The sequence below is a fragment of the Harpia harpyja genome, chromosome 1 (assembly GCF_026419915.1).
Source record: "Harpia harpyja isolate bHarHar1 chromosome 1, bHarHar1 primary haplotype, whole genome shotgun sequence".
Lineage (NCBI taxonomy): Eukaryota > Metazoa > Chordata > Aves > Accipitriformes > Accipitridae > Harpia > Harpia harpyja.
In genome coordinates this window covers 108,491,661-108,513,976 of record NC_068940.1, presented here as the reverse complement: position 1 = coordinate 108,513,976, position 22,316 = coordinate 108,491,661, and the positions used below count along the sequence as shown (strand labels likewise).

Below are 22,316 nucleotides of genomic sequence, written 5' to 3'. Positions count from 1 at the left end.
CCCCACCTCTGGCAGCCACAGCTGCCGTGGTTCCCCCCGGGGAAACACAGCACCAAAGTGCTCCTGGTGCCTCTGGGCCCTGACAGCTGCCTGGGGGGACAGCTGTGACCCCCCCTCAGCTCACCTCTGGCTCCTGAAGGCTTTAACTGAGACCAGGTTCACCACTCCCAGCTGAGGAAGAGCAGCCCCACAACAAGGAGCAAGAAAATAACAAGCTTCAGACTTCACTCAGCTGTTAAAAATAAATGAATAGGAAAGAAAAGAATGAAGAGGACAGAGGCAGTTACTACTCTATCCCTTTTTATTGTCTTTAATCTATGTTGTAAAAAGATCCAGTATCACATAACAGCCACTGAAGTATCCCAATATCACACTAGTTCTGAACCATTTAGACAATAGCTTAGTCTTTTTTTTTTTTTTTTTGTCTTTTTTTTTTTTTTTTAAACCTGCTGGAAGGGAAAACCATACTGCCCATTATACAGGCCAAAAGAAACAAACACTGGTCAAATAATAGTGACAACCTCAAGCAAGTGAAATGAAGATGAGAAGTTTTGCGTGAACACAGGCTGCAGGACGCCGAGGGCCCCACGCCGCCTCATCCACCACGGCCTCAGGGAGCGGAGCCAGGAGGCTCAGGACCAGAAACGCCTCCGGCCCCGGCTCCCACCGCTGGAGTTGGCCACCAGCACCCCCCCAGCCCCCCGCCCTTGTGCTTTTCGCCCACAGCCACTGGAGCCCCGGGGGGCTCCCGCACACCCCCACAACAGTACATCAGCTCACATGGCAGAGGCCACAGCTCCGCTTAATTAAAGCCCATGACAAGTAAACTAAATCATAGTAGAGAACAACTAGGAGAACCAAACAGCGGCCCCCGAGGAAGGCAGCTCCTGTCCCAAGCGCGGGGCAGACGCTGCCAGGGCAGGAACCCCTTTGCCATCGTTCCCGTGTGCAGAAACGGCCTCGCACCCGCGCTCGGCTGTCGCGTTTCTGCCACTTCCATTACCCAGCAGAGCACGCCCCGGCTGGCGCGGTCAAACCTCGCCTTGATTTCAGATACAAAGAGCGTAAGAAACCGTGAATAAAAACAAATGATCCCAGGCCCTGCGACTGCCTTTTGCTCAGCTGCTGGGGAAAGCGGCAGCCGCCCCTCCCTCCAGCATCATTCACAGCCCCGCAACACTTCCACCCCATGAGGGCACAACCCTTTAGCTACAGCCCACCGCCTCCAAACCGAGTGTGAAGTACCTGTTCCTCTCTGGCACTGTCCAGCCCGAGGGCTCACATGCGTTACAAACAATAACGAAGCCTCACAACAGCCCTGTGAGGTAGGTCACTGTCTTCATTTGACAGGGGATCCAAGGCAAAGCTGGGATTAAACTCCAGATTTCTCATTTAATGTTGTGCCTGTCACAATCCTCCTTCCACAGAAATATGGTCCCTGTTCATAGAAAACAAAGAATTTTGTGCCTATGCTCCTGGCTTCCCGCAGGAGAAAGCGCTCACAGGCAGACTGGCATCTACAATCACATCCTGTGTTGCACAAGTTACAGGGATCCGGCCTCCTTGACATAGGGAGAACAAGAAATTAAAAATAATAAAAAAGAAAATAATAACAACGCAAGAGGACAAAAAAGTACAGGCAGATCAGGAACGACAAGTCACATCTCACACTCATAACGCCACGACTGCGCTTGCGCTGTGGGGTGGCAGGGCCCCGCTGTGAGGCTCAGAGATCCCGCGTGGAATGTCACATCCCTCGTCTGGCGCCTTCAGGGCTTCCTCCCCTCCGACGTCATCCTCGGGCGCGGGGAAAGTGAAGAAGACATCGATCACCACCCTGCACCAGAGCTGCTGGATCCACGCTCTGCCCGGCCCCGGCCCCCGGAGCAGGCACAGCCGCAAAGCCAAGACATCCGTCCTCCTCTTGAGCCCGGAGTAGCTCTCGCACCAGAGCTGCTCCAGCCCGGCCCTGTGGGGATGGGGCAGAGGAGGGCCCGCAGCCGCTGTGTCCTTGCTCTCCAGTTCAGGGACTGACGCTGTTAAGAGCGGAGGAGGTGGGCGCCCACGAAGCTCGCGTCAGGGTCCATCGGCACTTCCAGTCCATTCCAGGCGGTACTGCGCTGGTTCTTCCTACGCGGTGACCATGCACGGAGCCGACAGCAGGAGATTCAGACAACATTAATCTTCTAGGATGGAGAGAGATGACTTCACAAGGGATAAATAGAACTTTATTTAAATAAACATTTGTGAACATCTTTATACAAATTACAAGTCCCCACACAATCCTCCAGCTCTGCCTAAGCACCAAAGCTGCCAGGAGGGCCTTTGAGCAGATCCACCAGGATGTCGAGCAGCTGGCTGTGCTGGTGGTGCAGGTCCCCAGGGATGGCTGCCATCTCATAGCACAGGCACGTCTCCACCATCTTGGAGAGCGACACACGGAAATCGCGCAGGAGGCGGATGGTGTAGGAGTCTCCCTCCAGCACCAGGAGATCGCTGTCTGTCAGGGAGACTGTTGCTCGCCAGCCATCATCTTAGTGGGAAGAAGAGAGGAGGTGAGAAGCAGGAATGGTGCTGACCTGTTCCAGCCTGCGCTGGCCGCTCAGCCCTCTCCACCATTACCAGAGGCAGCGCAGGTCCTCCCCACGTTTGTTTTAGCCGAGAGTCTGGGGACTCAACTGGGTCAAACAGTTCCCACAAGATCCAGGCAGCACTCTGACCCATCGCACTGGGATCCTCCCACTGTTTCCCACAGGAGGTGACTGATCGCACAGCCCGTGTGAGCTCAAGGGCTAGAGACCAACTGCGGCGCTGCCAAAAACCCACAGGCTAAAGCAACACATCCGCGGGGAGAAGGGCTCGCTCCTCCCCACACACCAGCCATGGCTGAAGACCAGCCCAACTCCTCATTCCTCAGGGATGAGCCTCCAGGCACAAGCCTGCTCACTCAGCCTGCCTGTGGCTTGGTTTCCTCGTCTCCCTGGAGAGCTACGGCTGCGAACAGCTCACAAATCATTGCCTTTGTGGCCCCCTTACAGCAACAGCCAGTCCAAAGCAAGAGGCTTAGAAAGCAGGGGAAGGTAGCTGGCCAAGGGAAGCAGCAGCGCCGATAGCAGAGATCAGGGGTAGCCACCTTGCAGCCCCTCAGACCGTGGTACAGCTGTAGGAGCGGGGTGCCTGGGGCATCAGGCGCAGCAGGAGGAGCCTGCAGCGGCACAAGAGGACGCGCAGGTGGACGCGTCAACCCCGCAGCTGCTGCGGCACTCACCTCGGACGTGGATATCCGTGTCGGTCATGAGCAGCACGGCCAGTGGGTGGACCTGGGAGGAGTCCCGCACAAACACCCCACCATTGGACTTCACTGCCATGAAGTATGTTAGCCAGCGGCTGTACAGCTTGGATGCCTCCCTGCACAGGGGAACAGCTTCGTCAACGACGGGCAGAGACGTGTCGTACTCCGGTACCGTCACACGTGTCCGAGGCAGTGCTGGGGTCCTCAGCACAGCCAGCTGGTGCTGTGAAGTGCGTGCTGTGGGGTCCCCACCCTCCCACGGTCACAGACGTACATAGGTCACCCACCTGTTGATTGTTGACTTGTGGAGCAGAACAGTGCCAGCCTTTGTCCGATACGCATAGCTGTTGGGTTTGAACTTCCCTTGACGGGTCACTTTGCCTTGTCTCACCTGAAAGGAGAGGAGCATCTCAAACACCTGCAAAACCGGCAGGCACGGCCTACAAGCAGTCAGCCCAGCTTTCCCCACAACCATCTCTCCTAAATGTGCAGAGGCAAGCATGCTCCTCCACGTGCAGAAGCTCCACTGTGTTAGCAGAGTACATACGTGGGGTGACCAGACCTGGCAGTCACCAAACTCCGTGCAAAGGCAGCAAACAGGAGGAGGAAGACACCACCTTAATGGCTCCCAGACTAAGCTACAAGAACCCGAGCAGGGACCTGCGCAGGCTGGGGGGGCCACTCCTCCCGAGGAGGGACCCAGGGACACAGCACTGGAGCAGCAGGCAGAAGCACAAGCAGTCAGCCCGCCTAGGACACACGCTCCCAAGAGAGCACAAGCATCTCTGGCACCTCAATGCTTCTCCATGCTACCCGCAGTGACCAGCAAGCCCAGGAGAGCAATGGCAGAGTGGGGAGCCAGTACCTGGATGAGGTTGGGGTAGAGCCCAGCCATAAGGACCCCCTTGACGAGTTCTTCCTCTTCACTGTACTGGTTACATACAGACGATGGCATGGTACAGTCAGACGGGGACGACACCAGGAAGGCTTCGTAGAGGTTCTCAGAGAACTGCTTGACAAGGCCTACAGGGAGGAGACAGTCCCAGGGAATGAGATTCACCCTCTCCTTCGCCCCACTGAATGAAAGAACCTCAGCAGGGCAGCACCAGCTCTGGATTTGGAGGCTCAACCTCGGCGCTGGGAAAGGAGACCTGTCCTGCCTGTGGCCTCCCTGGCACCCAGGGCTACACCTGCACTCACAAGTGCCAAAGCCAGAACCCGCGCCCAGTCCAGCAGTCACCTGCCCAGTCTACCCCATTTCTGCACCACATTCTTCACCAGCGCTTCAGCCTTTTCAGGGGACAGAGGGGAGAAGCAGGCCTCTGGGACTCACCATTGATGAAGCGAAGGCTGGGGCCATACAGGTAATAGTCCTGCAGATAGTTATCCCTGGCACGACTGTCTCTGCGTCTCAGCACCTCCTCCCAGCCTGCCACAGCTCTGACAAATGCAAGGTGATCGCTCCCACTCTCCCGGCTCAGAACAGCCTTGGCCTGGAAGACAGACAGATGTGTCAGCCCCTTCCCTACCTGCTTTCTACCCTCCTCTAGGAGGGGCTCCTCACCTTGTCCACCTCCGCACGGTTTTGCAGGCTGCTGCTGAAGGGGTCCCGGGTGAGGCAGGAAACGATGACGAGCAGAGGGTGGAGGCAACGGTAGATGGATGCCAAGACAATGGCCTTTGCCAGCCGAGGATCTGTGGAGATCTGGGCAAGGCGTTTGCCCAAAGTGGTGAGGGCTTCTCGCTGGTCCAGCACTCCTGCAACAGAGCCGCCCGCGAGGGCACATCCATCAGCTCCGAGTGGGGCCAAAGGGTGGCCGGTGGCTTCGGGGAGCTGCCACGAGAACCCGCCTACCAGGCTTGCAAGATTTGGTGCAACCTCCAGAAGAGGCGCACAGCATAGGTGCCTGCAATAAGCACCCAGAACCTCCCAGGTCTGACTGACCTGAGGCCAAAGAAAAGGCTGTAACAGCCAGATGACAATCAACAAGACCCCAGCTATGAACTCCAGATCACAACCTTCTTTCTTTCTCTGTCATCCCTCCGCCTTTGTTTTAAACTTTGGGAAGTTCTACCCACTTCTTGAGCAAAGCAGCGTGGGAAACAAAACAGCACCACAACGTGTGCGGTTTGGGAAGTCCCTATCAGCTGCCACCCCTGTCTGGGGACAATCCTGCCCAGTCTGTCCCACAGGATCCTGTGCCAACTCCCACTTCCCCCGTTTAGACAGCAAACATGTTTCCATCACACCCACACCAGGACAGGGCATTAGCTCACCGATCTCCTGCAGCAAGATCACTGCTTCATCCACAGCTTTGATGTCAGGGCTGTCCAGAGCCTTGGACAGAAATTCAACTGCCTGCAACACAGCAGGGGGAAGGGAAAAGAAAAAAAAAAAAAAAAAAAAAAAAAAGGGCATGTTTCCCATACAGAAGTGTGGGAAAGCCCTTGGGAGCCCACTGCCCTGCCCCAGGGCCCCAGACTGCAACACGGTTCCCTCTTTGTTTCCCTACAGGGATATAAGCTCAGCCCTCTCCATTCTTGCAGAGTCTTTTAGACACACTCTGTAATCGAAGCAATCTATACATTTCCTGGTCTTAACTTCCCTAGACAGCACTGCATGTAGGAAAGCAAGACCTAAAAGTCATCAGCATCTTGGGTTTTCCCTACTCATGTTTGTGGTCAAATCACATCTCTGGAACTGGCACCAAGCAGGCCACATCCTGCTGGTTCAGTCGGCTGCAGTCTTGCAGGCATGTACTGTGCTTACTGTTTTCTCCGGCATGTGGATCTTGGCCTGAACCACCAGGTTCTCCAGTGGGGTGCGTAGGATCTCTGGAACCTGGTAAGTTGGCATCTTGTCCAGGCGGCTGCGAGGGAAGAGGTGATAGGCAAATCCCGACTGACAGCGGCCAGCACGCCCTCGCCTCTGCACCACATTTGACTTGGACACCCACACCGTTTCCAGGCAGGACACCTAGGAGAAGAATAATTAGGCATGAATGCTCTCACGGCTCTCTGTCCTGTTCAGATGCAGCTTTCCATCCCGTCCACAGATGCCCAAGACTCCTCACGACTGATCAACCATCCCGCTCAAGGGCAAGGAAAACGTCTCCCACTCTCCTGCATCTTGCAATGCCAGTCTCTAGCAGGCAGCAGTGTGAAGGCCTGAGCCGCTCAGTGCACAGATGAGACCCTGATGCCATCTGCTGGGCACCGGCCTCGGCCCCGCACCACTGCGCTCCCCAGGGGCTCATCCCACTGCCCCGCTGGGAGCTGCCAGCGGAACGCGGTCCCTGCCTGCCCCACGCCAGTCCTGCTGCCTGCTAGCACAGGCACTGCAGGGTCTGCATTGCGAGATGAACTGCGTTAAAACTGGGCAAATATAAAAAGGTTGTTTTTAAACTAGAACTGTTCCAAGGTGTGAATTGCCACCTGGCCCTGTAAGATGTTCTAGCACTGGGAGGGGAAGGGGCAGCAGTATACAGCCAGAATCCCTTCTTCCAAGAGCAACAGTGGCACAGCTGCCTTCACGTTGTTACGAAAGCGTACACACAAGAGCCTTCGCAGGGCCCAACACCACCAGAAACGTGGCCTGAGAGCAGTGTAAACCCCCTCCCCTTAAAGCTGACTAACAAGCTACGGCATTGGGGTCAAGATAGCGTCAAACGAGAGCAGTACCTAATAGATCAGAGCTGCCCTGCTTTGGCTAGAAAGAGGTTTACGATGAAATCATAGAAAAAGGCAGAAAGCAAATGGAAAAGCTACAGATGGTGGATGGTGTAACAGAGAGATGGGAGGGAGTAGGATTGGCCTTAAATTTCTTTGAAGACACCAGACTTCTGCCTGTTCAGCAGAAGTCGATGGGGAGCCTGGCAGGGAGCTTGGTAAAGGCAAACACTCTCTGAGTGATGAGTCAAACACTCTGTCCCCAAACAGGGACACAGTGCCAGTACCCTAGGGGCCAAATGGGAAGCAGCTCTATCATCCCATTAATGGCATCTCGAATGTTCCTCTGAAAACATCCATTAGCTCCAGTACATCCCAAATGCACTTAGAGGCAAGAAAGCATCAGTACCTTGGTCTTCAGGTCATAACGTTCCTCCTTGTGCGTGCCACTGTCCACCACATGCACAATGTCATTGATGGTGATGGAGGTCTCAGCGATGTTGGTGGCCAGGACTATCTTCCTGACGCCAGGTGGAGGCCGCTGGAAGATATTTTGCTGGTCCATCATGGGGATGTTGGAGTGCACTAGGAAATAAAACCAGAGTCAGTCCTGCCCTGCTGAGCTGCTTCACAGTACAAGGCCAAGGCGGGCAGAGATTCTCAGCCTTCTTGTACCACCACCTCTCGCTTCCAGAAATGGGGACACCACTTGTAAATGTTCATTGTCAGCAGTTTCCTGACAGCCAGACCCCGGGGGGGAGGGGGGGGGGAATTTCCACACATCATTAGGGAAGGCCTCATTTCAGTTGCTTCAACCTATGGCTCAACATCAGCAGGAGCTCTGGTCACCTCCCGTCCCAGAGAGGCTAATGGCACCACTAGAACATCCCTGGGCCCCACGCAGAAGTCCCACTCCCTGCCACAGTCCAGTTCTGCAGCTTCCCCTTTTCAAAAGGCCTATAGGGCAGGGGAATGGGGTATCCTCATTGTCATTTGGTTTCACTTGGTCAAAAATGGTTATCAGCAAGGGCCTGTAACTCTTCTACATCACATATTTGCCCTATTACAGATCAGTGATGCGGAGAAATTCCCAGCAACCGCACGGAACAGCAGGGGAGCACAAGAACATGCAGTTTTCACAAAAGAACACCTGCATTTATTAGCAACTGAGCCGCTCAAAGTTGTGCTCCTGGCTAGCCTTATTTGACACTGAATGGGGAGGGCTGTTAAAAAAAACAAAACAAAAAAACCCCCAACCAAACCAACCCCCAAAATCTTACAGCCTCACAGAGTAATACTGGCTTTTGTTACAAATTTCCCTCCTGGAATAGAGAATGTTAAATTCACTAATAAAAGCTGAGCTACAGAGTACATATCCATCCTGCAAAACAGGGCTTGAAGATCTTTCCTATTTAGGCTCAGCATGCAGCTACAGCAATGCAGAATTTAGCTGTTTCCTCCTTGCCTGATTCTGAATTGCTGGAGGCAAACAGGAAGCCAGTTTCTTTGATCACATACAGGTTTAGATGGCCTCTGCTAGGAGGAGTTATTTGTGCTTAACATGCACAATTACACAACAGGTACGTACATCAGAGCATACAAGCTTGCTCTGTATCAGAGTGCAACAGCTGAAGGGGCTCATCAAGTCAATTGGCCTAGCCATTCCCCTGAATCCTGGGGAGAAAAGGTCTGGCGCTGCCATCTCACCTGGTAAGACGAGGTACCGGCTGTTCTGAGATCCCAGCATCTCTAGCAGGCGCTGCTGCACTCCTTTGATTTCCTGCCAGCCAGGGAGGAAGCAGAGGATCCCACCTGAAAAGAAGCAAGAGTTCAGAACAAGCGACCTAGAAATTCAAGCACTTTTCCGCAGCTGGAGACACAGAAACTGTTTCTGCTGCACAGAAGGGACACCTGTTATTTCCCAAAGTCCACAGCAACCTTTAGGCCAAGAAACCCAAAGAAAAGCAGGGCCCCAGTCTGTGACGCCCCCTGCCAGCTGATCTCTAAGGAAACCCGCATCATACTCATCACGAACAATGACAGATACAGCCATTATGGGAAGTCAGACCCAGGGGAACATTTGTCTAGACTTCATACCTGCTATGCTATATCTGCTTCTGTGAGCTCGTTAGGGCAAGGTTTTAAAGCCAGAAAGAAACCAGGCTACCTGTAGTTTGAGGATGAATACCTTCTACTAGCTCTGAAACACTTAAAACTCTTGAAGTCATCTGAGAGTCCTGCCTTCTTCACAAAAACATCACCTCCCAGGCAAAGATATTTAACAGAGATAGGTCTCCAATACAGAAAAATAACTAAATTGTGCAGCTCAAGGTTGTAAATGCTGGAGCACAGACAAGTCTTGCCCTTCACCCCAGAACAGCGGCATCTCAGGACACTAAGACTGAGACACTGAGGACTCAGTCAGGACACTAAGACTGAGACACTGAGGACTCAGTCAGGACACTAAGACTGAGACACTGAGGACTCAGATGTTATCTTAGCCAAAGACCCAGAATTAGCTCATGCCACACTGCTGGAGACCACTCAGTTCAACGGGAATCCAAGGTGGCCTTGCAGAAGTCAGGTCAGCATCATGTTTTCTCTGCAAAGGGTCTGGCCTCTCCAGGGTTCATTTTTTCTTCCCCAGCAAAAGGAAAAAGAGCAAAGGGGCAGGCAGAACCCACCTGGTTCTCCGTGAGCATCAATCTGGAGTACGAGGTCAGTGATCAGATCAAGATCAAGGACACATTCATCATCTGATTGCTGAATAAAACAGGACACATGCAGGTAAGTGAGTCGCAATCTAGCAGACAGCAGAAAGGCACACAGCCTCCCAGAGCATCTTCTGGAGAAAGCAAATGCGTGTACTTGGACGGCCTGCCCAGGACCAGGAGCCAGGAACCTCAGGAGCCTGGTTTTGGCTCCATCTGGAACCTGCTCTGGTCACAACTGCTGCCAGTTTCGTCTGCTGTGCAGCGAGAATATAAAGTCCCCTTCCTGTTCTCCAGACTTGGAAGCTAACTGAGTTTTGTGTACCTCTACTGAACAGCACCCAACGAGTAACAAAAATTAACATGAAATTTTTGGGGACAAAACTGTGCCATATGCACCTGGGACTTCAAATCCACCAGGCACAGAGCAGCAGCTTTTGTATCTCTCAGTAATTTGGACATACCTATCAGGCCAGCTTAAAAAGCGCAGATAAAAATCCTAGCCACAACAGAAACAGGGAGACTGCCCTGAAGGCAATGGGACACCCTAAGCAAGTTTGCTGATGATACGAAAGTGGGAGAAGTGGCTGATACACCAGATGGTTGCTCAGCCCCAGGGAGGGACCTCTACAGGCTGGAGAAATGGGCTGACAGCTTCTAGTCCAGCAGCCTGGACTAGATGATCTCTAGAGGTCCCTACCAACCTCAACAGTTCTGTGACTCCGTGACCCACAACTGACGTAAGAACAACCACAGCAAAGACTACACGTCTGGAGGGTCTTTTCCAGAGGAACAGTAAGACTGGTTGCAAAAAGGAGTCATCAGGGAATTCAGTCATGCAGGATGGCAAGCACTTAGGTAAGAGACTGCAGTAAGACATAACCATCCTAGTCTCGGATGAGGCTTGCACAGAGTATGCAAACAATCAAGTCTGCACCTATGTATATACATACACAAGTACAATGAGCTGTTAGCTTACTCAAACATAAAACAAGCTTCAGGTTAAAAAGGGACAAAAGTAACCGAGACCCAAATCTGAAGTCATCTTTATCCATCATTTAATCAAAATACTCTGGGATTCTATTAAGCTGACTTTACCTCACAAGGGTTGACGTGGAATTAAAGCTAAACAAACGCTGTCCAACAACCACAGGAAAGAGGGACCAGTTCCAGGCCCAAACTCTCCCCTGCTGATATGCCAGAAGGCAGTGCCTCATCCAAGGGAAACAGCTTAAACACCACACTGCATACCCACCTTGATCTCATAGTGCCGGTGTCGGTGCCGGCCCAGCTTGGCCAAGATCTCCTCCAGATAGTACTCCTTCACTGGGTACATGAAGCCCGGCACCTTGACCACAGGGCAATCCCCAAAGTAATGCGAGAAACGCTGATTGTCTCCTGTGGCGCTCATTAAGACCAGGCGCAGGTCAGGGTTGAGCTTCTGGATGCCTTTCAGCAGGATGAGCAGGAAATCAGTGTTGACGTCTCGCTCGTGGACCTCATCGACCACGACGTGGCTGACACCCTCCAGGCTGGGGTTCCCCTGCAGCTTCCGCAGCAGGATGCCCACGGTGCAGAAGAGCAGGGCTCCTCCCCTGGCGGGTGGCTTGCTCTCCAGTCGCACCTGGTAGCCCACGTTCTTCCTCATGTTGGGACCCAACTCCTGTGCCACACGCTGGGCGACCGAGATGGCGCTGATCCTCCTTGGCTGGGTGATCACTACATTGCAGCGGGCGCCACGTCCCTCCAGGATGTAGTGTTCCAGCAGGAGCTGAGGGATCCTCGTGGTTTTCCCACAGCCTGTATCTCCTGCTATTACCACTACAGGGTTCTGCTCGATGGCTGATAGGATGGTGTCCTTGTGAGGATCTACTGGCAGTGGGTGGCTCTCCTGCCACGAGGATCCTCTCCTTTTCCAGAGGGCCAGGAGATTCTGGCTAAGGCGTACTTCCTCTGCTTCCAGCATGGGTATGTATGTCTTCCCTGTGATTGCATCACTTATCGCACCAGATTCCTTGCTCAGGTTCATCATGTCATCGGCAATCCGGGGCCTGGATTCCCTGATGTCCACTGGATACTGGGAGAGACGGAGAAAGTTGGCAGGGACAAAAAGATTAGTACCAGTCCTGAGAAGGACAGAAAGAAACAAGTGCCTGGAACAGACTCAGCCAGACTGGCTTTGCAGTGACCACGAAGCTTTGCCAAAGTCTCCTCAGATTTTAGGTAACTCAGCCACTTTTATCCTGAATTGAGGTTATTTAAAGTGAGAAATAACTTGGGCAGCTCCCTGCATTTTCCTCATTGCACCCCCTATTTTAAGAGGGGTATTAGCGCTGATGCCTGAACTGACAGGCACAAAACAGTAACTTAAGCTCTCCAAGTCAGTGGCTACGCTGCGTGCAAGTGATGCAATAGCCCCTCAAAGACAACTTTTGGAAACTATCAAGTTACACCACCACCCTTCTCTCGCTCAGGAAGCCCAGACACGTAACTTGCACAAAACGTAAGCATTCAGCTAAGCCAGAAATATTCTGTCTTGGCAAAAGAAAAAACAGAAGTTCCACATCCCACAGGAAGCACTAAAAGGAGCAACAATAGGTCAGGAATCGTCTAGAACACAAATCAAAGCATTGGCCCAGATGTTCGCAGGATTAGAAGTTCAGCTACAATCAGTACTTTTGGATTCAGCCTTACTCAGGGTCACAAAGCCATCCCTTCCACACATGGTGTGACAGCTCATGTTCATGTAAGCATGGGAGGCAGACCAAGTTCCTTCAAGATGCTGCTGTTTTTCTAACTTTTCTAGCCCTTAGTTCAGTCACTTACAGCAGGTCAGGCAGAAGTGGCTGCTGTCTTAGGCACAGTCTCGGCTTTCTAGGACATACACTACTCCTTCGTTTACTTTACATTATCTGTAAGATACTGTAAAGATCGTCCGAGATCTTTACTGTTCAGGCCCAAGCGTACTGCATCAGTGACTTGCCAACTTCCAAACACAGACACTATTTTCAATGACTTCACTAAAGCTACGCACATTTGTACCTGAGCTATGCTCAACCTTAGCACTAGATCCTGCCTTGACAGTGAATGCTCCTAAGGAACCCTGTCTCGGCACTGCTTCAGCTCCCATGGGTGTCTGTTCACCGCTGGTCCACCAGGGAGAGGGATCTCCTGGGTGAAAGCACCACCAGGTGCCTGGGGACCTGCACCTACCACTAAGGTACAATACTGCGAGACACTCCCAAGGGAAATGTGCAAGTACCGGCACCTGGTCCTTGTAAAGCTACAAGGCACAGCCACAGTTTAATGGAACCAATGCCTGCACAAGGCAGAACCCATAAGCCTACAACAGAGTCTATAAGCAAGCCAAAACTACACTCCGTAACATCCCAAACCAAATAATGCAGACAAACGTCACAGATGCATACAGAGAAGGCCCACTGCCCAGAAAGGGTCTCCCTTCCCCAAAGGACAGCAGAGACTGATTAGTTTTTGTGGCATACTATCAAGCCATGAATTCCCTCAACATTTTGACACGAAGCTTTCAACCCATGTGCAATTCCAGAAGTTAAAAGGGATGAGCCAAAGGTGATTCTCAGACAGCTGAGCAAGCCTTACGTGATTCAGATAGTTCTCAATCTTGCGCAGGGTTGCTTCAGGGACTTTGATGTGGCAGGGTTTCCTCTGGTTCTCACCAAGCTCCCGGAGTGAAGTCATGTTGTACATAGCGTGGCTGAGGGGGTTGTTGTTCTTGTCCACCAACCCAAGGCTCTGCAAAGGAAGAGGCAAACAACACTGTCAGACACAAGACTGCTGCATACGAAGTGCTGGTGTACGGAGCATGCGGGTCCTACGTGTTCGGATGGGCAAACTCCTTACCCCATATCCCAAATCCGTCATTTCCTGCTTTTGCTACAGCAAGAAACAAGACATGATCCCATCTCAACTCTGGTGAAATGGACACACTGAAGCCAGCTGCTACCTGCCCCCAACACAATGCTCACAAGAAGGTCTTAAACAGACCCATCAAGGAAAGAGCAGCCACAATTGTATCTGACAAAGCCCTCTTGCAAGGGCTGTTAACTCTCTTGCTATAGTTCTGGTATGTTGTGCCAATTCAATAATAAGTCCTACACTATTTCTTGGACTTCCCCTCTGCTGACTCTAGAGCCTGCAGTGAAACTATTGCAGCAATGTGTCTGGATTAGTCCACCTACAAGAATGAGAAGATCGTCTGTCCTAGTAGACAGCAGCAAGGTGGCCAAGCAAACAGGCTAACACTTCCAGGGTGATTCCTGCACATCACTTTGTGAGGGCTCAAAACAAGCAAAACAGCCTTCAAGGGGTCATCACAGATTAGACACTAGACGGGTACAACAGCAGTTTGGACTGAATCCTAAGGTTCCGAAATATGTGTTCATTAAGCATAAAGTCAAAGATCAGAAAGTTTCAGGCATCACCCCATTAGGCTCAAATATGGGAACGCAGGTGCTAGGAGCCCCTATTCATAGACACATTAGACATGGGATGCAGGAGCCATGTGCACTTACCTTAAGCTTCTGACAGGCTAGTGCCGCTGCTTTGTTTTCTGCCTCCACCTTGCGACGGCCCTTGGCAGCAAAAGTCATTGGACAGGGCCAGCGGAGCGTGAGCTTGCAGATCTTCGTCTTGGTGCCTACTGTACGGAACTGCATGTACTCCTAAAGGACACATAAACAACATCAGATTTGGAGAGGTGTTAAGAACCTACATAACTAGGCAGGCATTTTCAAATACATCCCAATATTTCTAAGCAGAGCTTAAATTGTGTTTTGGTTTTTTTTGTGGGTTTTTTGGTTTTTTTTTTTTAAACAGTGCACTGGAACAGGTTTACTGCACTGAATTCCACTCCGCCAGCTCACAAGGCACTGGATAAGCAGAAGTGAGAGCAGACAACTGTGTGGAGAACATCACTGAGAGCTTATGGGTGGAGCACAGCTACTGTTTGCTAAGCACATGAGGTCTGGAAAGGAGGTGGGTGACACATACCAAGGAGGAGGATCACCAGATACTGGCAAGAATTGAGTTGTGGAAAGATTCTGTCAGCACAGAAATTACACATTGCTCCGAGTAACACAAACTTGTGTTTGTTGCAGATATATAGGGAAATGAAAACCTATCACCTTAGAAAATATTCTCCGTCATTCAGACAGCAGCTTCTCTGTTGCGCTGGCCTCAATAACAAGATTCCTCGTGCTTCTATTAAGACATTTCCTCAATTCCCACCACAAAGTCTTTTCCTTGCTCTTCAGGCTGATTTTTCTAGGCCTAGTTTTAACTTCCCTTCTCTCCCCAGTTCTCAGCTGCCCAAAAAAAGCATCCAAAGTGATTCCAGTCAGAGTCTTTGAGCTTCATCCCTGGCAGGGGTCAAACAGCACCTTACCTTGACTGTGGAGGAAGAGGTTGCAATCTGAATCACTTGGGCCAGGAGATTTTTGGGAAGTGGGAACTGTGTCAGGGCACGGATGGCAGTGTTGTCATCTGTCATTTCAATGGAACTCCCTCCTCGGCTAGATGGAAGATGAGAACAGTTTGATATACAAATATCTACTCTGTGCTCAGACCCACCTCACTTCAGGTCTGCTACTGAGGTCTGAAACCAAGTAGTTAAAGGCACAGATAATTTTGGTCATCTGAAAAGTCAAGCTGCATCTTGCTACTAAAATCTGCCAGTCACAGAACAGTTACTCCCAGGCCAGTAAAGCCACCTACTAAAAAGCAATCAAACCTTTACACTAGCACTACAAACCAGATAGCGTCAACAGAGTTTAACAGATTTAATATATAAATAAATAATTCTGAATCCAAAGAGCATCCCTAAAAAACAACCACCACCACCAGGTCCTTACTGATGTTACTCCTGCTGACTATTGAAAAATCAAAGTTTCACGCTCATAAAATACGAAGTCAAGCAAACAACCATGGTGACAAAAAAGTGCAGATTTAATATTGCCCTCAAAAAACAGGGTGGTCAAAAAAGGTCTAAGTGCACACGCACACTTTCTGGGAACGGAAACCTCTTTAGGCATAGAAGAGTAAGAACAGCAGGTAACAAGTAGGCAGCAGCCTATCCAAAGGGCAAGACTCCAGAGAAGATGCCTGTGCATTCCGTTGGGATGGTAGCCAGGTACAAGACCACACTGCCCCACTATTGCTTGCGCAGAGAACAGCACAGTAGTCAGCGTTTGGCCCACCTACAGGCCACAGCAGCACCGTGGGAAGCTGCAGCTCAACTGTGAGGAACTGCAGGGATGCATCAGCTATGAAGAAAAGTCTCTCTTCTTTACTGCCCTGGATTAGCAGCTATCAGGGCAGACGTACCTTGCATCTCTGCCTGGGGTTCGGGCATCCTGATGTGCCATAGGTAGATAATCGGAAACATCGATTGCTTCTTCTTCCAGCTCTCCTTCCTCCAGTTCCCCTTCCTCTAGCTCCCCTTCCTCCAGCTCTTCTCTCCTCATTGCTTTAGGCATCCTGCCCTGTTCCATGGGCTGGATGGAATCGTCTGGCTCCATCCGTCGCCAGCAGGTTGACAAGTCGGCGAGAGAAGGTCCGGACTTGGAGCGCCACTTGCCCTCCGAGCACCACCTCTCGTCGGGACAGCCAAGCTGGTCAGCGAGAAGCCGGTATTTTGCAGCATCAAAGAGCTCATTTCTGGGCCCCAGCAAACCCCAGCCCTACAAGAGGAAAATGCATTGTTAGCTGCAGTAAAGAGACAGATATGGGTAACTCTGCAGGAAACCGAAACACACCTGGTAAAGGAGAGAGATGCAGGAGCAATTCTTCATATCCCACAGCAAAGGACAGAAAGAAAAGAGACTTTCAGAAACATAAAGCTTTCCTCCTGCCATTATTTCTTAAGAAAGGGAATCTGTTCACTAACCTCACTTCCCAGGGCACAATTACTTAGCATCATAGAGCTTGTTAGAAAGGGTGGGCCAAGATTTATTGGTATTTTATGAACTATTAACTATGTTTAGCATTCTGAAGTTTTGAAACCCATGTCAGAGCATGAAACGCACCTTTTTGGAAACACTAGTCTAAACAAGTATAATCTGGGATAACACAAGATAAGAATACAGGGAATGGTTCATCTTCTTTCTTTTCACAGGAACAGTTATTTGTATATGCAGTAGTAAGATCTCCCTAACTCAGCAGTTTTTGAAAGAGAAGAGTTCCTAATTACTGCTGGCCCACCACCTGCATTTGGACTGAACCTTACATGAAGCTCCAGACATATCTAGAGTGCAAGACACACCATGTCTTACCAGACCACTGCAACAAATTAAAAGTTACATCTTTAGGCCTCTCAATGGCCCCATATTAGACAAGGCCGTATTATTTTGTACTGTAGGAGTGCCTAAGACAGCAAGAATTCACTTTGCTAGCTGCTGTACCCAACATCACTATATTCATACACTCTCTGCACCAATTAGACACTACTTTTCTTGAACTGATGACTGTTTACTTAAAGCAGCATTTGTAGCTATTTCTATGGCTAAGATTGCACAAGGCCTCCCGTTATGAGGGTCTTCTGTTAGGTTACAGGTTTAGCTGGCAAAGCATCAGAGTTCAAAACTCTGCATGCTGAATCTATGGCTTAGGATTTTGGGGGGGGGGTTTTAGCTCTATACTGAAAATACAGTTCAGTCATTTCCCAAAATTTGGAGAAAAATATAAGCATAGGTAGGAAATTTTTTTCCTTTGAAAACCTCAAGGCTCTCAAAGAAAGCAGGAAACAATGCTTTTGTTTCACGCTGACTAGAGAGGATAGAACAAGAATATATTTCCAGCGAATGTTAACTGAATGAGCACCAACCATGCTTCAGGTAGAACAAAGTCAGTCAGTGAAACAAGTTTTGCCAATCACAGGATTAAAGAAACTAGCCTAAGCACAGAGGCCAGCTGAAGAAACTGCTACTTTTCATGCTGCAATTCTTAACTTCTGAAGGCTTAATTTAAAAACTAAATAGTTACTTCTTAATGTAGCTTTCTTGATCTACAACCAAAACAAAAAGCTCTCTTATTGTTAGAGTATCCACAGCATCTTTTCTAGGCTCCTTAGTAGGAAGAATCATTGTTCCTACTCCATAGATGAAAGGGAAACTCCAAAAAGCAAACTCACTGGCTCAAGGTTACAGACAAGTCAGTGGCAGAGCTGAAGACAAAAATGCATCTTATTCTCAGATAGCAGCTATGTAATGCCGTATCTTAAACAGGGACCTTTATAAAACTTTACTGTACTTGTTTGATACTGGCTGTGCACACATACCAACCACTTCCAGCCATAAATAAGTGGCAGACTAGCATAACTTTAAAAGAGTAATCGTAAAACAGAACACGTAATTGCCACGCTATGGCTTACATGAAGAGGAAACAAGAGCCTCTGAAGGTACTACACTTGCAAATACACACAGGTAGACTAATAGAAGTGTGAGTTAGTGAACAGTAACAGCAAAGATACCCAAGGGAAGCTCTACTCAGCATAGATGCTGAGACTAGATAGAAGCTGATTAAGGTCTAAGACATAAAGAACAAAGACCAGAACTCAAAGAATTTAGTGAGCTCCTGCCTGGCTGAAGTAAGTGGGCTTTTAAGCTCAAATGGATTCAGACAGCTCAAGACTTCACCCTCTACCCTTGATTAACAGACAGGCCAACTAAGAAAGCGAACAGGCAAAGAGAGAGATAAAAGTCAGAAATCATATCGCCAAAATGGATGAGGCCTGCACGCTCAAAGGCTTGTTTCTTCAAGCTAAGGAGGAGCATAAGCTCACCTTGAAGAGCTGACACGCCGCAGCTGCTGCCTGCCTCTCAGCATCAATCTTCTTGGTCCCATAGCCTTCCACTTCCACATTCTTCGGCCACTTTATATGCAGAGTGACTTTCTGAAAAGCAAAGGTAACCAGTGAAGTGAGACAGCACAGAACAATCTCCCTCCTCCGCCAGGAGCATAGCTACTTCAAACATCTCTGCACTCCAGGCAAAGAAGAGAACTACAAATGAAAATCCCAAACAAACTGCTCGTTTGGTCCCTTTATGGGAAGCTTCATTCCAGTAACATAGGAAGAAAAAGGGATACAAGGTGCCCACAGTCACACAGAAGCTGCATGGCTGAACCAGGCCCAGAAGCCAGGCTGATTTCCAGCACGGTGCCATGTACTGTGGCCCAGAGCTTCACAGGCTGCAGTGTGTCAGCTTAGAGGAATCAAAGGCCAAGAGCTCACTACAAGAACAATTCAGTTTCAGAGTACCTGTTCCTATGTACACTGCAGCATACCAGACCATGCTTGAGAAGCAACATGCACTCTCCACATTTCCAGTCTCAATGGCAAGCGAATCTTCCTAACTGCTTCCTTACTGTAATTTTAACTAGCAGCATATTGCATCACAGTTATGCAGGCAGCTACCATACTCATCAGGCACAGGAGAACCTAGCCTTCAGTTTGCACTGCCCAACACAAGCTATTAAGAGAACTAACAGTACTACCAGAGCTCCTCTTATACCAGTACAGTTGGATGAGAGCAGCTGAAAAACCTGCAGAGGCAAAGAATGCTAAAAGCTGAACCCTGCCCTTTCTCAAAAATTGCTCCAAATCAAGAACTCGTTCTACTCCTGGCCCTGCAGATGCTGTAGCTGAGTTTCTGCAAGGCTCAAAGGAGGGAAGTGCCTAAGGAATTCTCTCCTGTTTCTGCAGCAGAGATGAAAGGTGGCATTTAGGTCTGCTGGGAAAACCCCACCTATAAGGCTAGAGAAAAGGCTCCCAACTTTTTAACAGTCTACATCTGGCTGCCTGCCTGCCTGCCATCTGAATCTCATCTTACTGTAGGAAATTGCTACGTTATTTTGCCTAGGGGCTCTGCATGAAAAGGCACAGACCTGCTGAGAAAAAAAGTTGTCTTGTGAAAGCCAAGTAACTTAGTGCTCACAAAAAAAAACCTTGCTCACTTCCAGCCGAGACTTCTCCAGGTTGTCTCACCTGTCCTTCTCTCTGCACACACCTTTTTGGGGTTGTTGGTTTTGGGTGGGTTTTTTTTGTGATCCAACCCTCATTTTCTCCAAGAGCTCCTTTTTTTTTTTTTCCTTTTTTTTTCTTTCTTTTTTTTCTTTTTTTTGTTTTGTTTTTAATATGAAGTTATCCTCAACATTAATCTATTTAAGTGCTAGCAAGAATGTGAAGTGATTACGCAAACTAAAATGATGAGGCATTGGTTATGGTATTCCAAAATTTAAGTTAGGAAACTGCACTACTGCTCGAGGAAAAGCACGAAAAGCAAAAACATAAATAATAAAGGAACTCTAAAGTAACCATTACTAATGTACTGCCTAAAACGCAGGGATGCTTAAAAAGGATGTGGTAATAAAAACTGTCTGGGAAATTTTAGACAGAATGTTATTGGAAAATGTTAATCCATCAGAACTGAATCTTTTCCTGGAATGTACGTTACAGTTAAACTTCAGCTGGAAAGTGCTTTCAGCTCAAGAATGAGAGCTGGTATGATGATAGAAGGAGGCAAACCCTTGAACAGAGAGCACCCATCAGTTAAGAACTTCTGCTCAGTTCATAGCACAGATTTGGATCTAGGCCTCTCGCATCCCAGTCAGTGCTCAGACTACTTGGCAAACTGTTTGCTTGGAATTCCTCTGCTTCATTTAACAACAACAACAACAAAAAAGAGTCTGTATTTCATTTTGCCCTTAAGTAGTATTAGAAGCGCCCCCTCCATTGCAAACAAATTCTTCTTTTCTGGTTGCAATTGAACATTTTGGGCTTAGGCATTTATTCTATTAGAATCTACAATAAAAACTAGGCCTACTAAGGTCTAAAATATAGCATTTAAATTTTAATTTTCTAAGGTAGTGGGGTACATAGCCCAACACATTTGAGTGCAGACTATGTGTCTTTCTGCTGAGAAAAGATGGTTACAACAAGCTACTTAAAAGAAAAAAATCCATCCTTCCACACACAAAAGAAGAGGGGCAGGACCTACATTTATATACCTATTAAAGTATGTGAAAATAAAGAGAAAGAGGAAAAAGCAAGAGTATTTGTTTGGAAGGTTATCACACAACTTTTATGTGGAATTAACACACTTGTATAATTTTCTCTATTAAAGAGTTACGGCCAGGATTAGCAGTATTCTTGGCTCACTTCCCACTCTATGTGCAACATACCTGCCCACCACCCATCCCCAGCACAACAGGATTACCTTTTTTCTTGGGCCATTGGTATGGATGTACACCAGCTTGTCCCTTGCATGAGAAATGCCCAGGGCTCGTCCAATCACGCTGTTGAGCAAGTTTTTAGGCTGTGGAAATTCCTTTAACAAGTCTCTGGAATCTGGAAAAAAAAAAAACAAAACAAAACCCATAAGAGGAACTAAATGTCTTCTAATTCTTGTGCAGTCCTGTTCAAAAACATGTTATAACACCTGCTTCATTGCAGCTCTCTGAGCATTAATGTCTCTAAGGTTACAGACAGAAAAGTAAGCAGAGGTATTAAGTGGTTTGCCTACAATGTCTCTAGGCATCAGCAAAATGGTACAGAGGAGTGCAAAGTCTCCTGAGCTCCAAACGTAAGGGGACACTGCAAATCCAAAATGGGCAACAACACTGTACATCCTATACTTCTCCTGAAATGTACAGATTGTTTCCCCCTCTTTTAAAAGTATGAATATCCTCTAGTCAGAACTGCAGCAATGACAGTCCAACTCCATGATTCAGTGACACTAACAATCACTGAACAGTTTGGAGAGACTTTTTTCCCCCCAAAAGAATACAGTATCAACGGAAAAAAAATGACAGACTACATATACCTGTTGAATCTGAATACAAATATCCTAGCACAGAATTCAAAGCCCAGATTAACACATGGAGCCAGTGCTGCTTCCTCACTATGGAGGCAAAAGCAGCTCTGTTTGTCATTCTTTGATATCAAAACCAAACTAACCAATAACTATTTTGAACAGACTTTGGTATTTGCATCCCCCTCCTGAACCATGCATATCACCTCAGGGTTAAATCAAGGCTCTCGCCAACACACAAGTTATACATTAGATCCAGCCATCGGTAGTAACGTGAAATAACGCCTGGGGACTTCTCCCTGAATGCATTGATATGGCTTGGTTAGCAGCTAGGAACATGATTTTGTACTAAATTGCTCAGAGAACCCCCTGGAAAGAAGTTTGCCAACACAATCTTTGGAGATAAACCAGCCCAAGCAGGAAGCCGAGAAGCAGCACCTGAGGCAGCAGGTACTGATGGCAGGTAGGGCTGGCTAGCGGAGCCCAGGTCCCCTGCCCCGACAGGTGAGAAATGCTGCTCAGGCTACGGCACTTGCAGGAAGGGGATATTAACGATCAGTTCAAATCACTCATTTAAAAAAATAACAATAATAAAAATCACACTGTCCCCAGACAGAGCAACGTCACACCCACCTCATGTTCCAGCCTCCTTCCTGATGCCAACGCCAGCAGATTTAGCTGGCGAGGGAGCTGCTCTAACTCACCTCTCGCATGCATCACGGTTGTACCTGGCACTGTAGGGGAGAGCCTTTATTTTGAGCACCAGCCCAAGCAAGATGAGATTAAGCTTAATGTGATAAC

The 22,316-nt window shown here is 49.0% G+C and overlaps 1 protein-coding gene across 4 annotated transcripts in view; it reads right to left on the bottom strand.

Annotated features, from left to right (window-relative positions):
- Positions 1–283: 283 nt before the first annotated feature.
- Positions 284–22,316, bottom strand: part of DHX30 (DExH-box helicase 30) — a 37,308-nt gene continuing 15,275 nt past the window's right edge. For all 4 annotated transcript variants that reach the window (XM_052809258.1, XM_052809248.1, XM_052809229.1 and 1 more), the window contains 18 exons: positions 20,922–21,052; positions 18,488–18,598; positions 16,033–16,388; positions 15,095–15,221; positions 14,223–14,372; positions 13,291–13,443; positions 10,928–11,749; positions 9,646–9,724; positions 8,669–8,773; positions 7,371–7,546; positions 6,063–6,269; positions 5,570–5,651; positions 4,857–5,050; positions 4,626–4,785; positions 4,158–4,315; positions 3,580–3,683; positions 3,269–3,408; positions 284–2,533 (listed from right to left, as the gene is read on the bottom strand). In XM_052809258.1, coding sequence (XP_052665218.1) covers positions 2,298–2,533; positions 3,269–3,408; positions 3,580–3,683; positions 4,158–4,315; positions 4,626–4,785; positions 4,857–5,050; positions 5,570–5,651; positions 6,063–6,269; positions 7,371–7,546; positions 8,669–8,773; positions 9,646–9,724; positions 10,928–11,749; positions 13,291–13,443; positions 14,223–14,372; positions 15,095–15,221; positions 16,033–16,388; positions 18,488–18,598; positions 20,922–21,052 — 3,491 coding nt within the window. In that variant the 3' untranslated portion in view covers positions 284–2,297. The remainder of the gene's footprint in view (positions 2,534–3,268; positions 3,409–3,579; positions 3,684–4,157; positions 4,316–4,625; positions 4,786–4,856; positions 5,051–5,569; positions 5,652–6,062; positions 6,270–7,370; positions 7,547–8,668; positions 8,774–9,645; positions 9,725–10,927; positions 11,750–13,290; positions 13,444–14,222; positions 14,373–15,094; positions 15,222–16,032; positions 16,389–18,487; positions 18,599–20,921; positions 21,053–22,316) is intronic.